This window comes from Cyprinodon tularosa, unplaced genomic scaffold, assembly GCF_016077235.1.
Source record: "Cyprinodon tularosa strain WSP-4 unplaced genomic scaffold, ASM1607723v1 ctg332, whole genome shotgun sequence".
Lineage (NCBI taxonomy): Eukaryota > Metazoa > Chordata > Actinopteri > Cyprinodontiformes > Cyprinodontidae > Cyprinodon > Cyprinodon tularosa.
Genome location: NW_024039044.1, coordinates 412,024 through 432,696, shown reverse-complemented (window position 1 = coordinate 432,696; position 20,673 = coordinate 412,024). Strand labels below are relative to the sequence as shown.

Below are 20,673 nucleotides of genomic sequence, written 5' to 3'. Positions count from 1 at the left end.
AAAACAACAAAAAAAACATCTTTGTTACACCACACAACTATAGAAATACATATAAGCACCAAAATACATATAAAGCATGAAATCCATCCTTTACTTTCCTTAATGCAGGCATTAAGTCACACCATTAAAAAAACATGTTTTTTTTTTTCCTTTTCTACATTACCTGTTACTTTTTTAACTTATTTATATTTTAGAAAGACTGATTTTTTGTAGCTTGTGTAAACGTTCTTGCATTTCTCTTACTGTTTGTGTGCTCAGTGTTTCCATCTACTTTAATGTTGAACTTGTCCTCTCAGAGGAGTTTAACATATAATATGAGATATTCATTTCAAATTGTTGATTGTTTATCACAATAAATATGTATCAATTCCTCTATCTGCCTATTATGTTTTCTTTTAAACCTCTGCAGAATAATAGTGGTATTAGATTATTGCTCCAAGGAAAGCCATAAAGAAACGAAAAGTGAATACTAATCACAAATACCCAGGGGGAAACCCAGTTCACAATGAGGGGGACTATATCTCTAAGCTGGCCTGGGAGCCCCTCGGGCTTCCCCCAGCAGAACTGGAGGTGTGGACGGACAGGGAAGTCTGTGAGGCACCCCTGAAACTGCTGCCTGTGTGATCCTGTCCTGGATAAAACAGAGCAAACCGAAATAAAATGCTTATTATAACTGTGGTTACCTTTCTAATTCAGGAGTATTTGGTGGTTTTCTGGCTCTGAACTGTACAGGTGGGAGTTAGCATAACAAAAACACGCTATTACTGCAGGAGATTTATAGATTAGATTAGATTAGATTTAACTTTATTGTCATTACACAGGTACAGGTATAAGGGAACGAAATGCAGTTTAGGTCTAACCAGAAGTGCAATAGCAGCAAGTGCAGGATAAATAATGGTTCTATAAATACAGGAGATGGGCTTCTACTGAATAAGTATAGAGATGAATACCATTATAAGCAGAATATTACTAATAGATGAATATAATATATAGATAACTAGTGTTATGAACTAAATTTACAGTTGCATATATACCGAATATAATATACAGGTGCATATTAATTAAAAAGGGTTTTTACAGTTATGTACAATAGCATATATACAGATGGATTTGACTATAAAATTAATAAATAAAGTTTGGACAGGAGCTATCTAAATTAAAGTATAGAAGGTATAACACCATTTCTTGATATTTGTATCCATGAACAACTAGATCCAAACACCTGAGGTGTATACCCATAAGTGTGCGTATTTATATAAGGTTTATAAGACTCCTTCAGCAGAAATATATGCTCAATAGCAGGTGTGAAGGGCCCCAGACCCACCCCATAGAGCCCAGGACTGACACAGAGGAGAGCAGAGCCCTAGACACAGGGAAGGCAACACCAAGTCAGATCCATTTGTGGGCCCAAAAACCCAAGGCCCAGGGGGGCAATCAATATCAGATTTCTAAATTAAGACAGTAAGAAGTATTCTAATTGCACTTCCATGCAGAAACAAAATTAGCCATGTGAGCCTAAATAGAAGGCATCATAAGTCAAACAGAAAACAATTACTAAGAGTTATTGCTTTTTCATGTGGTCTGGTAAAGATGATCCTTACCAATTGTAAAGGGTGATATATATATATATATGCATTACATTACATTAATATGTGCAGCTAGACAGTACAATAGCACTTTAGGCAGCAATAACAAACGGTTATGCTCACTTTAACCAATAATAGCAATTTAGATTATCCAATTAACATGCTTGTTATTGCACTGTAGAAGTAGATGGAGTAAGCAGAGAGAACCCTTGCATGGCCTCTTGATAGGGATGTCCTGATCTGATATTGATATCAGAAAACTGTCCTATATCAGCCAAAACACTAGTAACAGATTATATGGATCTACATCTGAAATCTCCAATTCAAGCGCTGTTATAGAATCACTTTGCTAACATAAGAGCAAACACTATGCTGGTGTAATATATACTGGCAGTGTCTGTACTTTCTGTTAAAGTCAGAAAAAGAGGTTGCTTTTAATAGTAGAAAGCTTTTATGTTTAGGTGTCTGCCACTGATTGGTTAATATTAAACTGGTCAGAGGCTCTCATACCTATTGTTGTTGACATTTTGTTCTCTGTTTGAGTAAAATCACTTCATAATAACGTTTCTAACTTTTGCACTACAAAATGAGCAATAAAAGTATATGTGATTCATGCTGATATTGTATCAGGTCAATATCGGAATCTGTCAATACTTAAAGCTGTAATATCAATATGATATCAGAAATTAAAAGTTGTATTGAGACACCCCTACTGCTAATGGACAAACTGCAGAAAGGAATCTACCTGGGATTAAAGACTGTATAAATATTATTGATAAATATTGATTTTTACATGTGATGACTCTGATTTTTTTAAATTGTAAATGAAATACATTAATTCTAGTAAAACATAGTTTGGAGAACTTTCAAATAATTGTTTGTTTGTTTGTTTAGACTTCCTTTTTGATTATTATATTAACAAATCATAGGAGAACATTTCAACCAAGAAAATGAATGTAAAAATTTATTAATCTGTTTAATATATTTAGCCCTCAGATATAAACCCTAAAATAGTTAAATAATCACAGCAATAATCATGTATACATTTTCAATATGAATGCAAATTATTAAATAATTTCAAATTTAATTATTTGAATGTTTATTTAATTAATGGCTGGCACATTTAAAAAAGCATAAACAAATTGTTTTCTCACAGTTTTTCATCAAATGTTTTCCAGCTATTTATCCTATAAATCAGGGGTCTTCAATGTTCCAGGCCAAGGACTCCCAAACTGATGGCGAGATGGAGCGGGGACCCCATAATTATATATATTGTATGAAATTTTGTGATATCAAACTGGTCCTATAGTGACTCTATTACATATGGAGTAATGTAACGAAGGTAATTTCAACCTGGGATTATTAAAGTATTTCTGATTCTGATTCCTTGCTGATGGGACAGGTTTTGTGAAAGAGCTCCTGTGTGTCACCGAACGTGTGCATTGATGACTGAACACACTACAGTGTCCTGAATTCATGTTAATGTGTAATTAAAGACATTTCAATTATGGGAAAAAACTGCAGGGGGGAATATAAAGAAAAAGTCTAGTCAACCAAATCTTTCGAGACCCCCATGCAGTACCTCCGTGGACCTGCTAGGGGTCGCGGACCCCCTGTTGAAGACCTCCGCTATAAATACTTTTTTTCTCACTTTTTGCCATCAGTAAAACTCAGGATTCTGTCATTTTAAAAAGAGGCTAATAACTAAATATTTATATAATATATTATAGAATGGTTTAATGGTTCAATCAAACTACGTGTTCACAGTGACCAGGACCGTTGAGTGACCGGTCACTGCCGAGAAAAGTACGCGTAACGTCATCACGTTCTCCCAGGAAGTTAAGCTATCAGCTGATCCCGCTGGCTGTTGTTGATGTCTGAAGTTGCTGTTGTTAGTGCGGACGCTGCATCTCTCGTCCCTTTTGACATTAACGGACGAGGACCGAGAAACAGATACGGCAGCGGGGTTTTTACCGGGCAAAGGGAAGCTTTATATCGGTGGCTTTCTGAACGCGCGCGGCAGCAGCGGAGCTAGCTTCTGAGTCGAAGAGAGAAAAACAGCAGCGATAGCCTTCGGCGTCTCTTTGTTTCAGTCCTAGGCAGAATAATAACTTCCTATCGCGTTACTTAAGTGTTTTCTCCTATATTTAGGTTATTTATATTTAACGCTATAAACGATAACAAGCACACTGTTGAGTTAGCTAATTGGTTGGCTAACCTTAGCTTGTTGCTCAGATTAAGACATTTTTAGTTTTTTTGTTTCTTTCGTAACTGTCCGACATTCACAGAAAGGAAACATAACGGCACCTTTGTAAGGGAATAATTATCAGTATTCATATGTGTTAATTGTAACAGCAAACATTGTTGTGTATCGTTCCTGAACAAGTTGAACTTACCACGGTTTTGCAGCGTAGGTCAGGTTGTTTTTATTGATTTTTAGAGATCATAAACAAGTCGGTTAACTGATAGTGTGTTTTAGGTTTGCTGGCAGGTTGCGTCATTTGTTTTCAGTAAGCTGTCAGCCCGTGTTGGTTGTTTTGAAGATTCAAAACAAAAACAGCAAAGTTTTCAAAACACTTTTTATACCTCTTCTTTTTGTCTGATCCAGGACGTATATAATGAGATAAGGAAATACCTATTTTGATGCTCATGGTTTTTGCAGCTTAAAAAAAAGAGAGAAGTTGCACGTTATGATTTAAACAAAACAAACAAAAAAAGCTGAAATTGTAATTTAGGTAGAGCCAGTAGAAACAGAGGCAGGGTCCCACAGTGTCTTGAGGTGAGGTCAGCGGCCCCCCACTACTTGCCAATGCTGGATCTGGAGGTGGTGCCTGAGAGATCACTAGGAAATGAACAATGGGAATTCGCCTTAGGTGAGTAGCAAGCACTGCTCTTTAAAAATGTTCACAAGAATATGTTTAAGAAATCAGAATAACATTTAGAAGTGTCATTATTTCACAATTTTAACACCAAATGTGGAACTTCGTAATTTGCACCCAGTGATGAGGATTGTATTTCTGTTCATCTAGATGATTATGGTTTCCAGTAGGGCTGGGCGATATGGAAAAAAAACTATATCACGATATGGATTATTTTATATCACGATAACGATATATATCACGATATGCCACAACTGATGTTGCATTTTATGTTTTCATAGTCTGTCAGATGGACAGGGTTGAAAAAAATCATTCATTGCCTATTTTTTACCCATCATCTTGTTTCCTAATATGAGAATCCCAACCTCAAACCAAGAACACCAGTTATGCAATTTGCGGCCATGACAGTGAACAGTATAGAATCTTGGCTAGATAAAATAAAAAAGTTTATCACAATAGAAAAAATAGAGGAGAAAGGTCACGATAGACATGTTTCTCTCGTCCTCACGATATATATCGCCATATCGCCCAGCTCTAGTTTCCAGTTAGCAATAAATCATGTTTCTCTGAAATTTAAACAGTTCCTGAAGAGAAATAGAAAAGATTTTTAAAACAAAAATGTATACAATGAGTTAGACTCTGGACTTGTGCCACCTGGCAGACTATCATATTCCTACAAAGCGATGAAAAAACAATGAAAAGACCTATTCGGAAATGCTTGGTTCAAGAATATTAGTAAAAAATGGATTGGAAGGAAAAGCTGTGGTTTAAAACAACAGTGATAAGTGAAGCCTTCAGAGTGAAACACTTTGAGTGAGATTGACAAGGTGTTTTCAAGTAGAATTGATGCTTTTGGAGGCACTATATGGACACTGCATCTGTTTTCTTGCTTGTGTGAAGTCACTGCTGAACTATCAGGAGCATCTTCTTGAGGTTTAAGAAAAAATAAAGACTGGATTGGGAAGTAGTTCTTTTTGTTCTTTACTTTTTAAGTTAATCTTAAATGCTGCTTCAAAGTTGGCATCAAATACCTGATTTTTTCATACTTTTTGTTTTTTTCACCTTCGTGAATAAAATATCAAATTTTTCTGGTGTTTTTGTAAATTACTGAGAGTGAATTCAAAGCTTTTATTATCTCTAAGCTGTGATAAACAAAGTTACCTGAAATAAAGCTTGCTGTATATGATTGTTTGTGTAATGATGAGCCTATATAATGCTTTCATACAGTGTGTGCGTGCATCTCTTTATTTTCCCAGGGATGCCATTTTCCCAGGCCATCTCTATCCTCCAGAAACACTGCCGTATAATCAAAAATGTCCAGGTGCTATACAGCGAACAGGTAAAATGTTTGCATATCTGTTCCTGTGGCCTCTACTGATTATGCAATTCGAAAAATGTTAATCAGCTTGCACAAAAATCCTTGTTTTGGCAGCACTACAAGTTTTGTAGAGTTTCTCAAGTTTTGTAAGATTTATTTTAGTCAGATTTTATTAAGAAAACAGATGGTCCACAATTTGAACAAACTGTTCCCTTTCTTTATATTGATGAAGAAGGGTACATGGCACATTGTTGTTATAGAAAGTCGTAGTGCAGTTATTTACTGTCGTGGCAGGCACCCATCGAGGATATTTGGATGATCATTTAATGCCTGTTTCACTTCTTTTTGTTTAGCAACTTTAGCTCAGTGAGAGGCAGTCTACTTTCACAACAGAGAAATTGGTGAAAGTAGCTCTCTGTCTTACTGACTGATGATTATTCACGATGATACAACTCTAACTAGTTAATTCACACACAAATAGGTGTGTTGACGGTCATCTTTGGAGGAAATAGATTATCATCTATGCATGGATAACCACAATTACAGAAAGATTTAAACTTCTAAATTACTTTGACATTAGACAAGTCTGATGATGAGATCTGAGTCTGTGATTCTAGGTGATCTGGTTGCAAACAGAAGCTTGAAGTATTAAAATATTAAGATCAATATTTATAAAATAGTAGGATCTCACATTTTATTTGATTTTGCTTTTGAAAATTTCAGTGAATTCCAATATTAGTATTTTAGTATTAGTATCACATTGAGTGTGATTTATTGTATTTTATAGCTCTAGGGATGTATTAGAAAAATATGTAAGGTGTGAATTTTGTTGATCATGACTTCTTAAGCTTCTATATATATATTTTTTTTAGGGAGAGAGGAAGAATTTATGGTAATTGAATAATTAACCAATCCAGAGTAATTCTTGGTGCTCTGCTTATGACGTACAATGATATTGCAGCTCTAGTTTGGCCAGCAACTCATATGCATCACCTTTAGTCTCCAAAGGAAATGACTCTCATAACATTGGTACTTCTTTCTCTAACGCCCGCTGGTTGGAATTCATTGCTCATTAAACCACAGTTGGCAGTTGGCATCAGGTTTATTTCTGGTTTAGTAGCACAGAAAGTCTTAAGTTTATGTAAGAAAATATTTTTTTATAACCCCTTATCCATCATGAAGACAATGATGCCCTTATGGAATGTTTTTCTAACTTCTAATTGTTGTACTCAACATTTAATAACTAAACACTCAAGTACAACACAAAATTAGGCTGTGTTGTTGAAAAGAAAAGTCTTACCATAACAAAAACTCCAGGCTATCACATCTACTCCAAACAGTTAAAAAAAAATCATTAACTGTGTGTGGATTTGCATTATTTTTACTTAGGTAGTTTTTATGTTTTTGGGGTGATGTTTGATGAAAAGAGATTCAAAAAGGAGTATCTCATACTTTAAGATCAATTGGATAGAAGCAATGACAACAAAAGGAGAATAAAGGCCAGATATTAAATATGGAGATTATAATATTGTGAATCCAATTAATGCAAATGTAGGTTAGTAGTGTAGGACTGTCTGTCCTTGGGTTTAATAAAGCAATCGAAATTTTAAAAATATTTGAAGTTGTTCTTACTTTTTTTTTAAACAAACTTATTATCTTAAATTTCAAAATTCCCTGTTTTAGCTCCAGTTCTTGACTTTATTTCTCCACAGACACCACTCAGCCATGACCTCATACTGAACCTGACTCAGGATGGGATTAAACTGCTGTTTGATGCCACCAATCAGAGACTCAAGGTGAGAATGGCTAAGATTATCTAACTTCCATTGTGGCATTGAACCTTATCATGTCCAACATCTTTATTCATGCTTTTATCTGTTAGGTGATTGAAGTGTACGACCTGAGCAAAGTCAAATTGAAGTACTGGTGAGTAGAAGATTTTTATAGGATCTTAGATCTATATCCATGTAGTTCTCATTGCTTTGTTATAGGTCTTATCTATAAAACCAAAAGATAAGTTTCATCTCTATGTCGCAGCACTGAGAGCCACAGCTGCTTGGTTATATCATAGTAATTGAATCTGCTGTGCTTAATGGGTCTCTTAGATGAGCTTTTTATTATTGTCTGTCTTTCTTTAGAACCATTTCCAGCTGCTCTCAGTAGTTGTTTTTCTAATGAAGCTATACGAATGTTGACTGACCTGACATGTGTTGCCTTTTAGTGGAGTCCACTTCAACTCTCAGGCAATCGCCCCCACAATAGAGCAAATAGACCAGTCTTTTGGGGCTACACACCCTGGAGGTACTTCTTAACAAACTTTTTATGTACAAATTGACACAATTTAGATCAGTTTAATTTACGTTGCGTTATCCCTGTGCAGTTTATAATCCTGCAGAGCAGTTGTTCCATCTCAACTTTCGAGGACTTTCCTTCTCCTTTCAACTGGACTCGTGGAATGAAGCTCCAAAATATGAGGTATGTATAACTGGACCTGCTCCCTTCCCAGCCTGTTCATGAGTTCGGGAATTCCTTCCACCTATCCCAGGAAGAGGGAGAAAACTGCTAATCTAATGGCATAAAGCCAGAGAGCAGTTCCTGTGTTAGGTTCATCCCAACTGTTGAAGATAATTGCTGTTAATGAAAAGAATCACCATTTTAAAAAAAAAGTTATTTAATCTGATTTATACCCTTTGCAATGATGTATTGGCAACATAGCCATCAAGCTGGTCTTATATTAATAACAGATGTTACAGCTGGGATTTCTTATGATTAATGATCAGCGATTAGCTCTTTAAGTCTTAGGCTGGAAGCCCTCTCTGCCACCACCCTAATGTTTTGCTCTGTCCTCTGGAGTTTCTCTGTTAAACTATCAATAATTGGAGATTTTGTTTTTATGTTGTAACTCCACTGGATAAATGTGCTTAAAGATTAGAATTTTCTCTTTTTTTGTCTTTGCGCTTATGCTACGGGGATAATATATGCATCTTAAAGGTATAGTGGAGGATCCGCCTTCTCCACTTCAAAAAAAAAAAATTATGTTTTGGTAGATGGATAAATGCCAAGGAATACCTGCCTGCCAAGAATTTCAGGTGAGCGTGCATCGCCCTAAAACGGATTGAAATATGAACGAAAAGGGAACTTCTAAACATATTCTTAATGTTTTGTCAGAAATGATATAGAATGGTTTTGATAGCAAAAGCGAAATGTGCCATCCACTGATGAGAGAGAATATCGGACACTGACTGTAGCACATTGTCTAAAATGTTTCTCCATACAAATAAAAATCGGATTCATTCTAATTTATTTGTCTACCAAAACTCGAAATTTTAGGTCATCCCTTGCATAAGAATTACGAAAACGTCCGTTTTCTGATCAGTGTGCGAGAGGGGAGGTAATTCTCACAGGCAGGTATTTCTAAACGTAACCAGTCATTACGTAATTACGTCATTAGGTAAATGTCATAGGAATGACTGACAATTAGGAGGACCACTTATTTTGTTGATCCACCCTATGAAGGAACATCCTCCACTATACCTTTAAGGCTGAAGCTTTGTGGACATGTTAGTTTAATGTTTCGGGTTTACTGACTTCTTTACAGGAGATTTCATCATGACATTTAAATTGTCATGTGAAAAAAGGCTTGTAGGGTAGTAATAAAATAAAGGAGAGAACATTCAAAATGCCTTTTTTTATTTTAGATTTTTTTTTTTTTTTTTAAGCATTTTGCTAATAATCTGCTAAAGACACATTATTGACTGGTGTCACATTATTAGGATATGAAGCTTGTTAAATTGCAAAATTGATTTTAAAGGTCAGGATTCCTTATGTAAATTAGCAATTGTTCAAATATGGGAGCTAACCAGGGTTTAAAAAGAAATTTGTCGTCATTTCATTTGGTAAAGTCCCACATATAAGGTGTTGCTGCCAGTTCATGTCACCTCATTTTTTTGTATGAATGATGTAATATCACAATAACTTATAAAATGGTGTTCTGCACAAATATGTGAAGGCAGTGTTTTGTTAAGTCGCTTTGAATTATTCTTTCAGATCATGTAATTCGCCCCTTGCTGTTTTGTCCTCATTAACTTTGTTGTGGTTTCATCATTCCCTGCAGATTCCACATGGAGCCATGGTCAAAAGGATGCACATCTACACCGGCAACAACCTGCAAGAAACAAAGTATGTAAACCACAACTCTTCCACGTTTCCCAATGAGTCCTTCCTGTTGAAGGATGTTAATCTAAACAATAATGTGTTTATAGATTTTCAAATCAAATTAGGAGCAAACAGCCAGCAGTAGAATAAATCACCACAGCTGGAATGTTTCCTGTGTGTCCTCAGAGCTCCTGCGATGCCACTGGCTTGTTTCATGGGCAACATCTTTGCAGAGTGTGTGGACGTCCTAAGAGATGGGGCGGGTCCTCTGGGGCTCAAACTCCGCCTTCTCACAGCAGGTAATCCATCTCTGGTCTGGTTTGTCAAGAGAGACCAAAAAATAAACTGTAGGTGGAGTTTTTTAAATGTTTCCCTGCGGGTGACGGCTGCTGCTCTGTTTCAGTTTTTAGCTAACTGTTGGTTGGAAATAGTAAAGTCTCAGATAACGCTGTCTTTAATGCCTCCCAGTTTAAAAATCCTATAACTGTACAATAAAATTAGTAATTATTTGCCCCATCAATGTCTGCTAAAATCATTTAGCTATTATTTCATATTTTTCTAATATATAACCGTAGCTAGCAATGTAATCCCATGTCAGCCCCTGGCAATGTATAGAAAAGATCAGTACATCTCTGATATATATGTGGTTTCATTTAAGTCTATTTATACATTTAAACATTTAACAAAGATTTAGCGCTTAGTAACAAACCTGAAGAAAGATGAAACACCACCACTGCAGTTTCTAGAAATACAGCTACAAAGTCACTGGGTCAAACTGAACATGGATTTCCAACAACTTGGATAAAAAAAACTATTAATACTTCGGCAAACCAATATTAGAACTGGCTGGTTACTTACTTGTGTGAGGGTGAACTTATGTCCTGTTGTTGCTGCAGGTTCTGGGCTCAGCGTGATGGCTGATTCTAAAGTCCGGTATCTGGAGAGGAGCATATTCTTTGGAGACTCCTGTCAGGATGTTCTCGGAGCTCTGGGCTCACCACATAAAATCTTCTACAAATCTGAGGACAAGGTGAGAGCTGTTTCTCCTTTGGTGTTTAGTCATAATCAGTTGTTTTTTCCATTCTCTGTCCATCTTTTTAAGTCTTAATCTGTTACACTTTCTTTGTTTTAATTAAAGAATATAAAACAAAAACAATCTTACCTTTTTCGTGTGTGTTTTTTAGATGAAGATTCATTCTCCATCCCCTCACAAGCAGGTTCCCTCTAAATGTAACGACTACTTCTTCAACTACTTCACCCTGGGAGTGGTACGTCTGCTTGACCTGGGCCTCTGTGTGTCTTTATAACCTTGTAAGGTTTTGCTAATGTGCCTCCAAACATTTCACGCTTTTAGTATTTTGAATGTTAGAACTTTGTGGGGCAACCTTCCCTTTAGTTCTTTTAATTCTGATATGGGACAAGTAATTGGCTTAAATAAAGTTTAATCAGCACCAGACATTATTTTCACAAAACGTCATCAACAACGTATTTTCATAAAATATCACAAATTGGTGTTTTTTAGACCGCCTGTGTCCAGCAGAAGTCAGTGGTGCGCCCCTCTGTTATTTTGTTGTAAACAAAGATGTTTATTCAGTGATCTTCAGGGGTCAGCTCCTGAATTCCCTGGAGCGGTTTGGTTTGTCTGCTCTGGGAAAGCAAACAACCTGAACTCATCTGGGGCAACTGTTGAGATGGGCTAAAAAAAGAAGCATAACAAGGTCCCGTGTGAGGCTGCAGGGCTGCATTTCCCTGTATTTACCCGTAGGGTAGCTAAGGGGGGGGTGGGCACTCAGCAGTAAACAGTGCTACAGCTAATGGATGGCGTGTGTTATTTTCTAGGACATCCTTTTTGACTCGACGACTCACCTGGTTAAGAAGTTTGTTCTTCATACCAACTACCCTGGCCATTACAACTTTAACATGTAAATATTTTCCTGCTGTCTGACCTGCCTTACATCTACCGGTACGTCTCTTCACTGTTTTCAAACCTAATTTGATCTCTGTCACAGATACCATCGATGTGACTTTAAGATCCCACTCGTCATTAAAAAAGGTGAGCGGTCACTTTTCAGGTTAGTGCTAATCTCATCATTTGTGCTTTGATGGGATCTTCCCTTGAACTGTTCTCTGATTCTTCAGAAGGAGCTGATTCTCAGACAGAGGAATGCATCTTAACAACCTACAGTAAGGTCAGTCAAAATGTTAGATGTTCCCTCTTTCTCAGAAATATAAAGACTCAATTTAATAAATTGCATCGAAACATGTCTGTAAATCTGGGGCGAAAAAATGAAATGCAAATTTAGTTGGATTTTTTAATGAAATTCCTTTCCGCAGACCTCAAATGATTTTTACATAATTTTACCTGCAACAGACATTTTATAGTCCTTTAGTTGCATCTGAAGTAGATTGAGAATCCTGTTATATCCGGGATGTGGTTGATTTATAATCCAATTCATTGGTTTGTAAATATTTCCAAAGCACTGACATCATTGGTGGGTGGTGGAGTTTTCTCCAGGGGGGGCTATACATTTAAAATGGACGTTTACCAAAAACAATTCAAATGTACTCTAAGTTATCACACCAACATATTTATATGAATGCCAACAACAAAAAATTTAATTTGTTGGTTTACTTTTTGTACATAAATCTTGCCATTCTGAAGCTTTGTGAAGATAAATTTGTGTTTTGCATGGTCCAATATTGTGTCACAAACCTAAAAAATTAATGTACAAGTTTAATAATGGAGAAGCTATTAGTCAGCTTTATATTTTTATGATATATAAAAACTATTTATTTTCTGAGAATGTGGGTATTTAAAAGCAAGTATGCAAATTAACATCTAGAAAAAGTACACTATATTACATTTACCTGCTCCCTGTGTAGCGGCAGTCAACGGGTCCCTATTTGCAGTCTTTTTTTGCCTTTGCGACAAACACCGTTGATATTGGCACCGCATTTATTTTGGCTTCTCTTTGTTTTTGCCACTGTTGTGGCAAACTTGCACAGACTTTCACTAGGCTTTCTTGTTCTCTGATTAGACCCAGCATATTGAACAAACCCACAATGTGCGAACAAAAATAAAACACTAAGAAGCCGTCTAGCATAACAACCAGTAAAACTTTATATATGCTTTCTGGCTTAAACCAGAAAGTTGGATTATAATAAAATAACATGTGTCTTACCCCGCAATGGAACAATATTGTTGTTCCCTTATATATTTTTTCTGTACTTGAATTATCAAGATGTGAGGTTGCTGAGTTTTGCAGTATGAACAGTGAGCCGTTGGTTTGATTTTTATGTTGTCTTCCTCAACATTACTCTGTGGGCAAATGATGTTTTGAATATATTTTTCACATGCATTTTGCAGTTCTTTCTGACTGTTCCTCTCCGATATTTCCAAGACATTACTCCAAAAATTTGAAACGATTTCCTTCGAAATGTCTTTCACTGAAATCACGGTGAAATCCAAGAAAATATAAAGTGGCAATCAAAGCTTGCCAGGCATAGCAACAGTAACCATGGGGGGCGGGCCTTAGCCAAGGGTGAATTGTCATTTGCAAAGGTTTGGCACCATAAAATCACATACCAACACATAACATGTGTATTTTAACACCAGTGCCTCATGACACTGGCCTCCTGCAGAGATGGCTTTAAGACAAGATTTCATGAACATGTAGATTTGAAAACTCTGTGACGCCTGGCCAGATGAAAACAATGTTGGCGTTACAATGCTAAGTTGCCTTATCAATAGTGTTTTAAGTTTAAATTTGAAAGTATTTTAAGATCTTATAGGACTTTTAATGTATAAAAAATGTTATCTACACATCTAGATCAATTATTGAATTACATGCATAATAGTGGGATAGAAAATTTTAGTTTCCAAGCGCTGGTATAAGCTTCAAAAGATAGTTCCAATGAGCTCTCTGCTTTCGTTTCTCTGGCAGTGGGATCAGATTCAGGAACTGCTGGGTCATCCTATGGAAAAACCAGTCGTCCTTCACAGGTAAACAACTTGAATCTGTGATTTCAGTACGTAGTGAGTACGGTGCAGATGAATATTTTTAATGGGTAAAAGGTCAAGTGATGATGCTTTTTTGCTACTGTGTTGACGTTAAAATTTCATCAATTACAGATCTATAATATTTTCCATCAGTTAATTGTTTTTGCTTGTTTTTTTCAACAGGTCTTCATCAGCCAACAACACAAACCCGTTTGGTTCGACTTTCTGCTTTGGACTGCAGAGGATGATTTTTGAGGTAAGAACTTTCTCATTGTCTGTCACAGCAGAGATAAGTGTTTGCGAGTTTTTAAAACCAAACTAGGATCCAGTGACCCGTCTGTCTAATACGATCGATCATTGTTGGAACACCAAACTATCTTGCATTCCATAGCCTGTGCATTAACTAGGCTGTGCTGTCAGCAGGTGGCACTGCACACCCTTTACTGAATGGTCAAAACCGAAAAAGAATGTAGGGGACATGAGCAGCAATGCAAGTAAAATTATGGTTTAAATTATTGATTAAATATTGCTAAAAGTGGTTTAGTTATTTCAACCAGGTGTGTAAATGGCCTGTATATAGCACTTTTTCAAGAAGGGAGACTTTACCAAAGCACTTTACACTATAATCAGTCATTCACGCACACACTCACACACTGATGATGGTAGACTACACTGTAGCCACAGCTGCCCTGGGGCTCACTGACAGAAGTGAGGCTGCGGTACACAGGCGTCACCGGGCCCTCCGACCACCAGTAGTAGCCAATGCAGGTAAAGTGTCTTGCCCAAGGACACAACAACATTTAAAACCCGGGAACCAGGGCAAATTGCTGCAACGGACGCCACTGTCGCCCCATGTGTCTATTTTTTTGTCCAGTCTGTCCACCCATGTGTCTCTGGCCATTTATTTGTTTCTCTCTGTCTATTTTTGGATGTTTTCATATTCAAGTGGATCAAGAATTTAGTCGATTTGATTCTGGAAAAGTTTCAAATACTGACATAGAAATTTATATTCTAACTTCAGTAATGGCCTAAGGAAAAACATTATTACCTAACCTGTAAAAATAAGTTGTACAAAAACTAGAATATTCACATGTTATGTTAATAGTTAAAAGTTTTCTCATGAGAAACTGATTCTATTTAAAACATCAACAACTAAAATAAAGCTTCTAGTTCTGAACCAACATAAAGTCTCTCTAATGTTGTCTTGTTTTCCTCTGCAGGTGATGCAGAATAACCACATAGCATCAGTGACCCTCTATGGAGCTCCACGGACCACTAGTCAAGCCCGACCCGAGTCCAGCGCTAGTTCCCATTGAACAAGTAACCAGAACCACATCTCATTTTGGCCGACCCAAACTGAATTTGCTGAAGGAATCGGAACCAAAACCAGATTTCTACCTGAGCAGGTCTGACAGAATCACTATAACCGAGCTCAGGTGCTTCAAAGTGGATGGATAAACAGGGGAACGAGACCTGCTGCCTCTTGTTTGGTACCAGGATTCCTTCCTTATGGCCCGGCTGAGCTACGGTCCTGCTGTTGGACCTTCTAGCAATCTTTGAAAAGAAAACTGTAAAATCTTTACCCTAATTAAGCTCAGTTAATTCTCACTCATCCCATGAGCCCAGAACCACAGAGACTTCTCTGCTGTAAGATATGAAGAATGTCATCCCATCGTGAGGTGATTCATCGAAATCTGCTGCAAGCAAACATAATACAACCAACAGAACTACGTCAGCCAACCACACTGCCATCCTGGTCGGTCCTGCTCGTCTTCCTACTTCAAGACTGCTTCAAACTGGGCCCAGCCTAACCCGTCCAATCCTGCACCGTGAGCCCAAACACACTTTAAGCTAAGCATCCCTTTCTGTCATTATTGAGGAGGTTCGAACACACCCAGCCAAGCCTGAGAAAGTCTCTTCTTCAAGCAGAACCATCCAGACACCAATTATCATTTCCATTTTTGTCCACCTTCACTTCTCTGTTGTGACCAGAAATGCTCACAAAACACGTCCTTCAGCCCTTTGGAGATTTCCCCATTGTCAATCACAACAATTCGTCTCCAAATATTTGTCTCCGCAAGGTCGTTTTTTTATATTTCAACAGACTTTCATTCCAGAATTCACATCATTTCATCCATTACGCTCATGTCTCTGATAAAACAACGGCTGGTCTAGTATTTTAAACACGATGCCCCAGGACCTGCTTGACTTACCGAGAAGCAACCTACAAAAAGCACAACAAGAAGTGCTCTTGCTTTGTTTGGCCGATTTCAAAAAAATCTACCTGCATGTTCTCTCTGGGCGAAATAGTCCGATTTTTCATCACCATGAAAACCGTTTTCATTGTGTAATAATTTATTGTGATTCTTTTTTTTTTTTTTTTACATTTTGCACTAATACACAGGTTTTTACTTGATCGTGCCCCATCCTTTGAGATGGATATGTATTGAAGAGAGGGATGATGTTGAGTGAGTGGATGACTGTGTGTTACCTCCATGCTCTGCAGCAGAGGAGTCATGGTTTGTTACGTTTTCTTCAGTGCTTTCTTTCCTCTTTCTCGCATCTTATTGAGTTTCATTTTATCCATCTGTTCTCTCTGCATTTATCTCTTTTGTTAGTTGCCAAATGCTAAAGCCAAAGACCTTTTAGGATGTTTTCATTTGCTCTGTATATTTTCTCGTTTAAGATTGCCTGCAGTCTCAAATATGACTAATTCCATCCTTTTTGAAGATGTTGTGGTATAGCTTTTAGGTTCACGTCCCTGTCGGTGCTGACAGTGATTGTTGAACACGAGCAGCCGCCGTTCTGCTAATCTGTTTCTGATGAGACCGTCATATTTAATGTCAGCTCATACTGTGGTGAACGTCCTCAATGAACTGTGACTTAGTGAGCAGCCGTTCTGTCTGTGGTCGTACACCCCGCTTTGTTTTTTTCTTGGGAATGTAGGAAAGCATCAGTCATATCTTTGTCAACTCCCTCCCCATCGTGTACATTTACATTGTTTTTAATTACAAACCAACTAATAAACTGCATTTATTTTAATAGACAAACTGTCATTGTTCTTGATAACAAAAGTTTTTGTTTTTGCAGTTTTGCTAAATGTTTGGGTCAAAACTGCCTTTAAAGAATCCACAACCCCTTAGACTTTTTACATTTTGTTACAACTGTAGACCTAACATTCTTCTACACGTACTTCTACATTTTCTTTTTGCAGGTAGCACATTCTTACAGACTTAATTTCTTCAACGAGCTTTTAACTCTTCCACGGTTAGCAGATATTTCCAGTGCAGATTCTTCTACCTGAGCTGTAGCTCTCTGCAGCTCCCCCAGAGTAATATCTCCATGTCTTTTTCAGTCTCTACCTGGTTTCTTGTTAGAAGATGTTACTTGTTCATTTTGTAACCTTCAAATGTATTTTTGATTACTCTGGGCTTTTTTTGTTGGGGCTGTATGCAAATTTGTTTTTGTTTTTTATTGAAAATTAACTTTTAAAAATACACCTTCCGTTTTCCACTTTTCAGTTATCCTTACGTTTTTCTCCCGTCAAATCCAGTCTAAAATGCTAGAATGTTGTGGTTTTACTGTGACAACATTAGGAAAAAAAGATCAAGTGGTGTTTTTAAAATGACACTGAACAAACTAATTAAATGTTTTTTTGTTTTCCATTCAATACTTCTATGATCTAAGACCTCTAAGGGATGCATGCTTCTCATCAGCACTGAATGAACCGATAGGTTTTGTTTCAAGTAGCAGGAAAGTGTTTTAAGTACAGAGAACATCAGGTTTAGTCATTTTGTTTATTTTTTATTTTTTTTTTTTCCGGGGGAAGCTGATACTGATGTATAAATGCTGTAAATAGCTCTTCATGGTATCCTCTTTATTATGGCTTGGATTCTTTGCCTCTATATTGTGAAGAAAGTTCAAAAACAGAGTTTATGTTGATTCTGTACTTATTCCGGGGTGATTTCAGAAAATCCAAACCAGTCAGCATTGATCTTTGTGGACAATAGAGGGACGTTTTTAAGAAGCACATAAACTCTTAATTTACACTTCAATGCTCTGCTGGACAGTTAGATTCTTTCCCCCTGTGGCTCAGCCTTCATCTGGATGAAGGGATGAGCTCGGAAGTTCAGGTTCTCTGTTTTCATCAGCCTTGATAAACTCTTTTTGTTCTGAAAAGCTAAATGTTTCTAACATATCTCCTGGGGTTCCTAAGCTTCCCAGAATTTAAGGTTGCTCTGATTTTTCGCCTACTGTTCGAAGCTGTCAACAATGTTCTGCGTATTGTTCCCACTACTTGCTTCAGTGGAAGAAAATGTATTTTAAGTCAAAGAAAAAACAAACAAACATTGTGCCTCACCTCCCACTGAGCCCGTCTTTAAATTGGGTGACTTTTTGCCTCTGTAAAATAGTTATCTGTGGTACATACAGTGGGGGAATGCTTTTTAATTGCATTGTTTTGTGTGTCTTTTTATTGAGCATTACAAACCTGCTGCAGCACCTGATGTCTGTTTTGTTTTGTTGGTTTTCTCCTATCTGCAAATAGTCCTAGCTTGTTGATCTTTTTTTAATGGGTTTATTTTCTTTGTTTTTATTTAGCATATGCATTTATAATCGTTTGTTGAAACCTAGGGGTAAATTTTAGTTTGATTAAAAAAAACAATAATAAAAGAAAAAAATGCAGATTCTAAAACGGACAGAAAGGCAGCCTCCATGTCATAATTTCAGGTTCTGTTCTTTTTTATTTTATTCCTAGAGAATTTGCAGCAAAAATCAAATATTTAGAAGAATCAAATATTTGGTTATTAATTAATTAACATTCATGATTCATTTTAATTGCAAAACCACCAAAATATAACCTTGTTTTATTTATTAAAACACCTTTTCTAGCTGAGGAAAAACACCCCACCCACTAATATCTTGTTTTCCCATTTAGCTTAAATTGTAGTTCAGTACTTTGTGTATCTGTCTACCATCTCAGCGGTCTGAGGAACCTTCTTCTATCAAAAAAATCTGCTCTTTCACTCTCAGTTGGATACTGCTAGTTTTACTCTCATTCTTTGGTTCTGAAGTACCACTGCGCTGTGTGGTTTATGCATCTCCTTGCTGCCAAACACCTGACATATTTAAAGGAATGATTGAATCAGGGTTGAGGACCTTTGGTTTGGACCATTAGGGTTGCATGGTTGAGTTCTGCTTTAGCTTAAATGCTCTCCCATTTTTCTCAAACACTCCCTGTTATCCGGTAGAATTTCTGGTGGTTCTGTGGCCAAATCCTACCAAGTTCTTTCCTTCCTAGTGCATTTATGGAAATATCACATGTTAAAACAGTATAAACCACCTTTAAAAAATGCTGGGTCATATTCTAGTCATGCACCTGATGTAATAGACCTGTGCGAGATCTTTTTAAGAAGGATTAAAATTAGGCTGTTTTGCTTTCTTCCTTTTATAAAGCAAAGGAAGAAGGCAAAACATTAAGTTTAATGTTTTATTACATTAAACTTAATTTCTAAAGTTTTTTTTTCCGTAAATTCATAATGAAGACTTTCATTGACTTCAGTGTTTTATGGTTATTTATTCATTACAGTTTGGCGGCATAAAGAAAGTGTAAAACAGATTAAAAAAAGATAGATGTAGGAGCCCACCGCTTCAGATGTTTGTTTCTTTGGGGAAGCTTTTGTAGGAGACAATTTATGTAATACCCTACTTTAGCCACTAGGTTCGCTATTTGTGTTGGGGATTTTTTTGTTGTTGTTGTTCAGGCAGCAGATGTTAATGGTCTGTAGAAGCAAACAGCTTTTAACTGAAATGGAAAAGACTGAGCCAACGCTTTAAAATCTTCATGCTGAATCAGTGAGATTTACTGTGTAGCAGTTAGATAATGACTTGGGCATCAGTGCGTAAAACAACGGCCCCTGGAATAAAAACTAATCTTGAGGTATTTAGATGGACACATTTTCTAACTCATTTCTAATTAGCATTACTGTTTAAATGCAACCAGAAGTCGTATTTCTCCAAGCAGCTGTACCATCATACAAACTGCAGTTGCTGTATAGAACAGAATAGTCACAATGAAAAAAAATCTGTATTTAACATGTGAGAGCAATGTTGATGTTTCCCCTTGAAAGGGTCACATTTAGCCAGTACTAATATGCTAAAATGAACAAAGTTAAAAAATACTGTTATGCACTCTGTCATTCATTTTGCTCAGACATATTAGTCCAATTATCAGCAGGTTATTTCACCAACAGGGTCAAAACTAAGTTGCCACGAGAGGACATTCATTAGAACAACTTTCACAGTGGGCTTGGAAGGCTATCTGCAAGGTTTGCAGCAGTAATCTCTCATCATTCCATCATCATTTTCCCTGCTTGTTCCTCAGCCTTGGGGTTTTCCTTCTCTTTAAGCTAAAATTAGGTTTCATAAACTATGTTTTCTTCAGGAAGAAGCTACTTTTGGGGGAAATCTTCCTTCATCTTCCCTCATTTTTTCCCCACAAATGTTACCTGCTTATCTTTGGAAATGGTAAGAGTGTTCACTCACATACAGCTACTGATTAATTTGGTATATTCCCAATGGGAAATCAGCCCTGCTCCTTTTCTGGTCAACACCTCATGAATCCTTTTGAACACTCTTACCTGTAACCTCAAACTTTCCTACCTTGTATAAACATAAAAAATCCCAACACAAATTATGACACCTTGAGCCTTCAAAAAAAAAAAAAAAATGAGGCTG

General features: G+C 36.8%; 1 protein-coding gene across 2 annotated transcripts; it reads left to right on the top strand.

Annotated features, from left to right (window-relative positions):
* Positions 1–3,407: 3,407 nt before the first annotated feature.
* cunh16orf70 (chromosome unknown C16orf70 homolog) lies at positions 3,408–20,665 on the top strand. Of its 2 annotated transcripts, none has more exons than XM_038294012.1 (16): positions 3,408–4,459; positions 5,722–5,804; positions 7,496–7,579; positions 7,666–7,709; positions 8,005–8,084; positions 8,164–8,258; positions 9,898–9,962; positions 10,125–10,237; positions 10,835–10,968; positions 11,123–11,206; positions 11,778–11,860; positions 11,948–11,991; positions 12,081–12,127; positions 13,883–13,941; positions 14,122–14,194; positions 15,159–20,665. In XM_038294012.1, exons 1-16 carry the CDS (start codon positions 4,396–4,398, stop codon positions 15,252–15,254), a joined length of 1,248 nt encoding a protein of 415 aa, XP_038149940.1. In that variant the 5' UTR covers positions 3,408–4,395; the 3' UTR covers positions 15,255–20,665. The 2 variants fall into 2 exon arrangements, with proteins under 2 accessions (XP_038149940.1, XP_038149939.1); XM_038294011.1 differs by having other exon boundaries at positions 3,409–4,459; positions 12,078–12,127.
* The last annotated feature ends 8 nt before the right edge of the window (positions 20,666–20,673 follow it).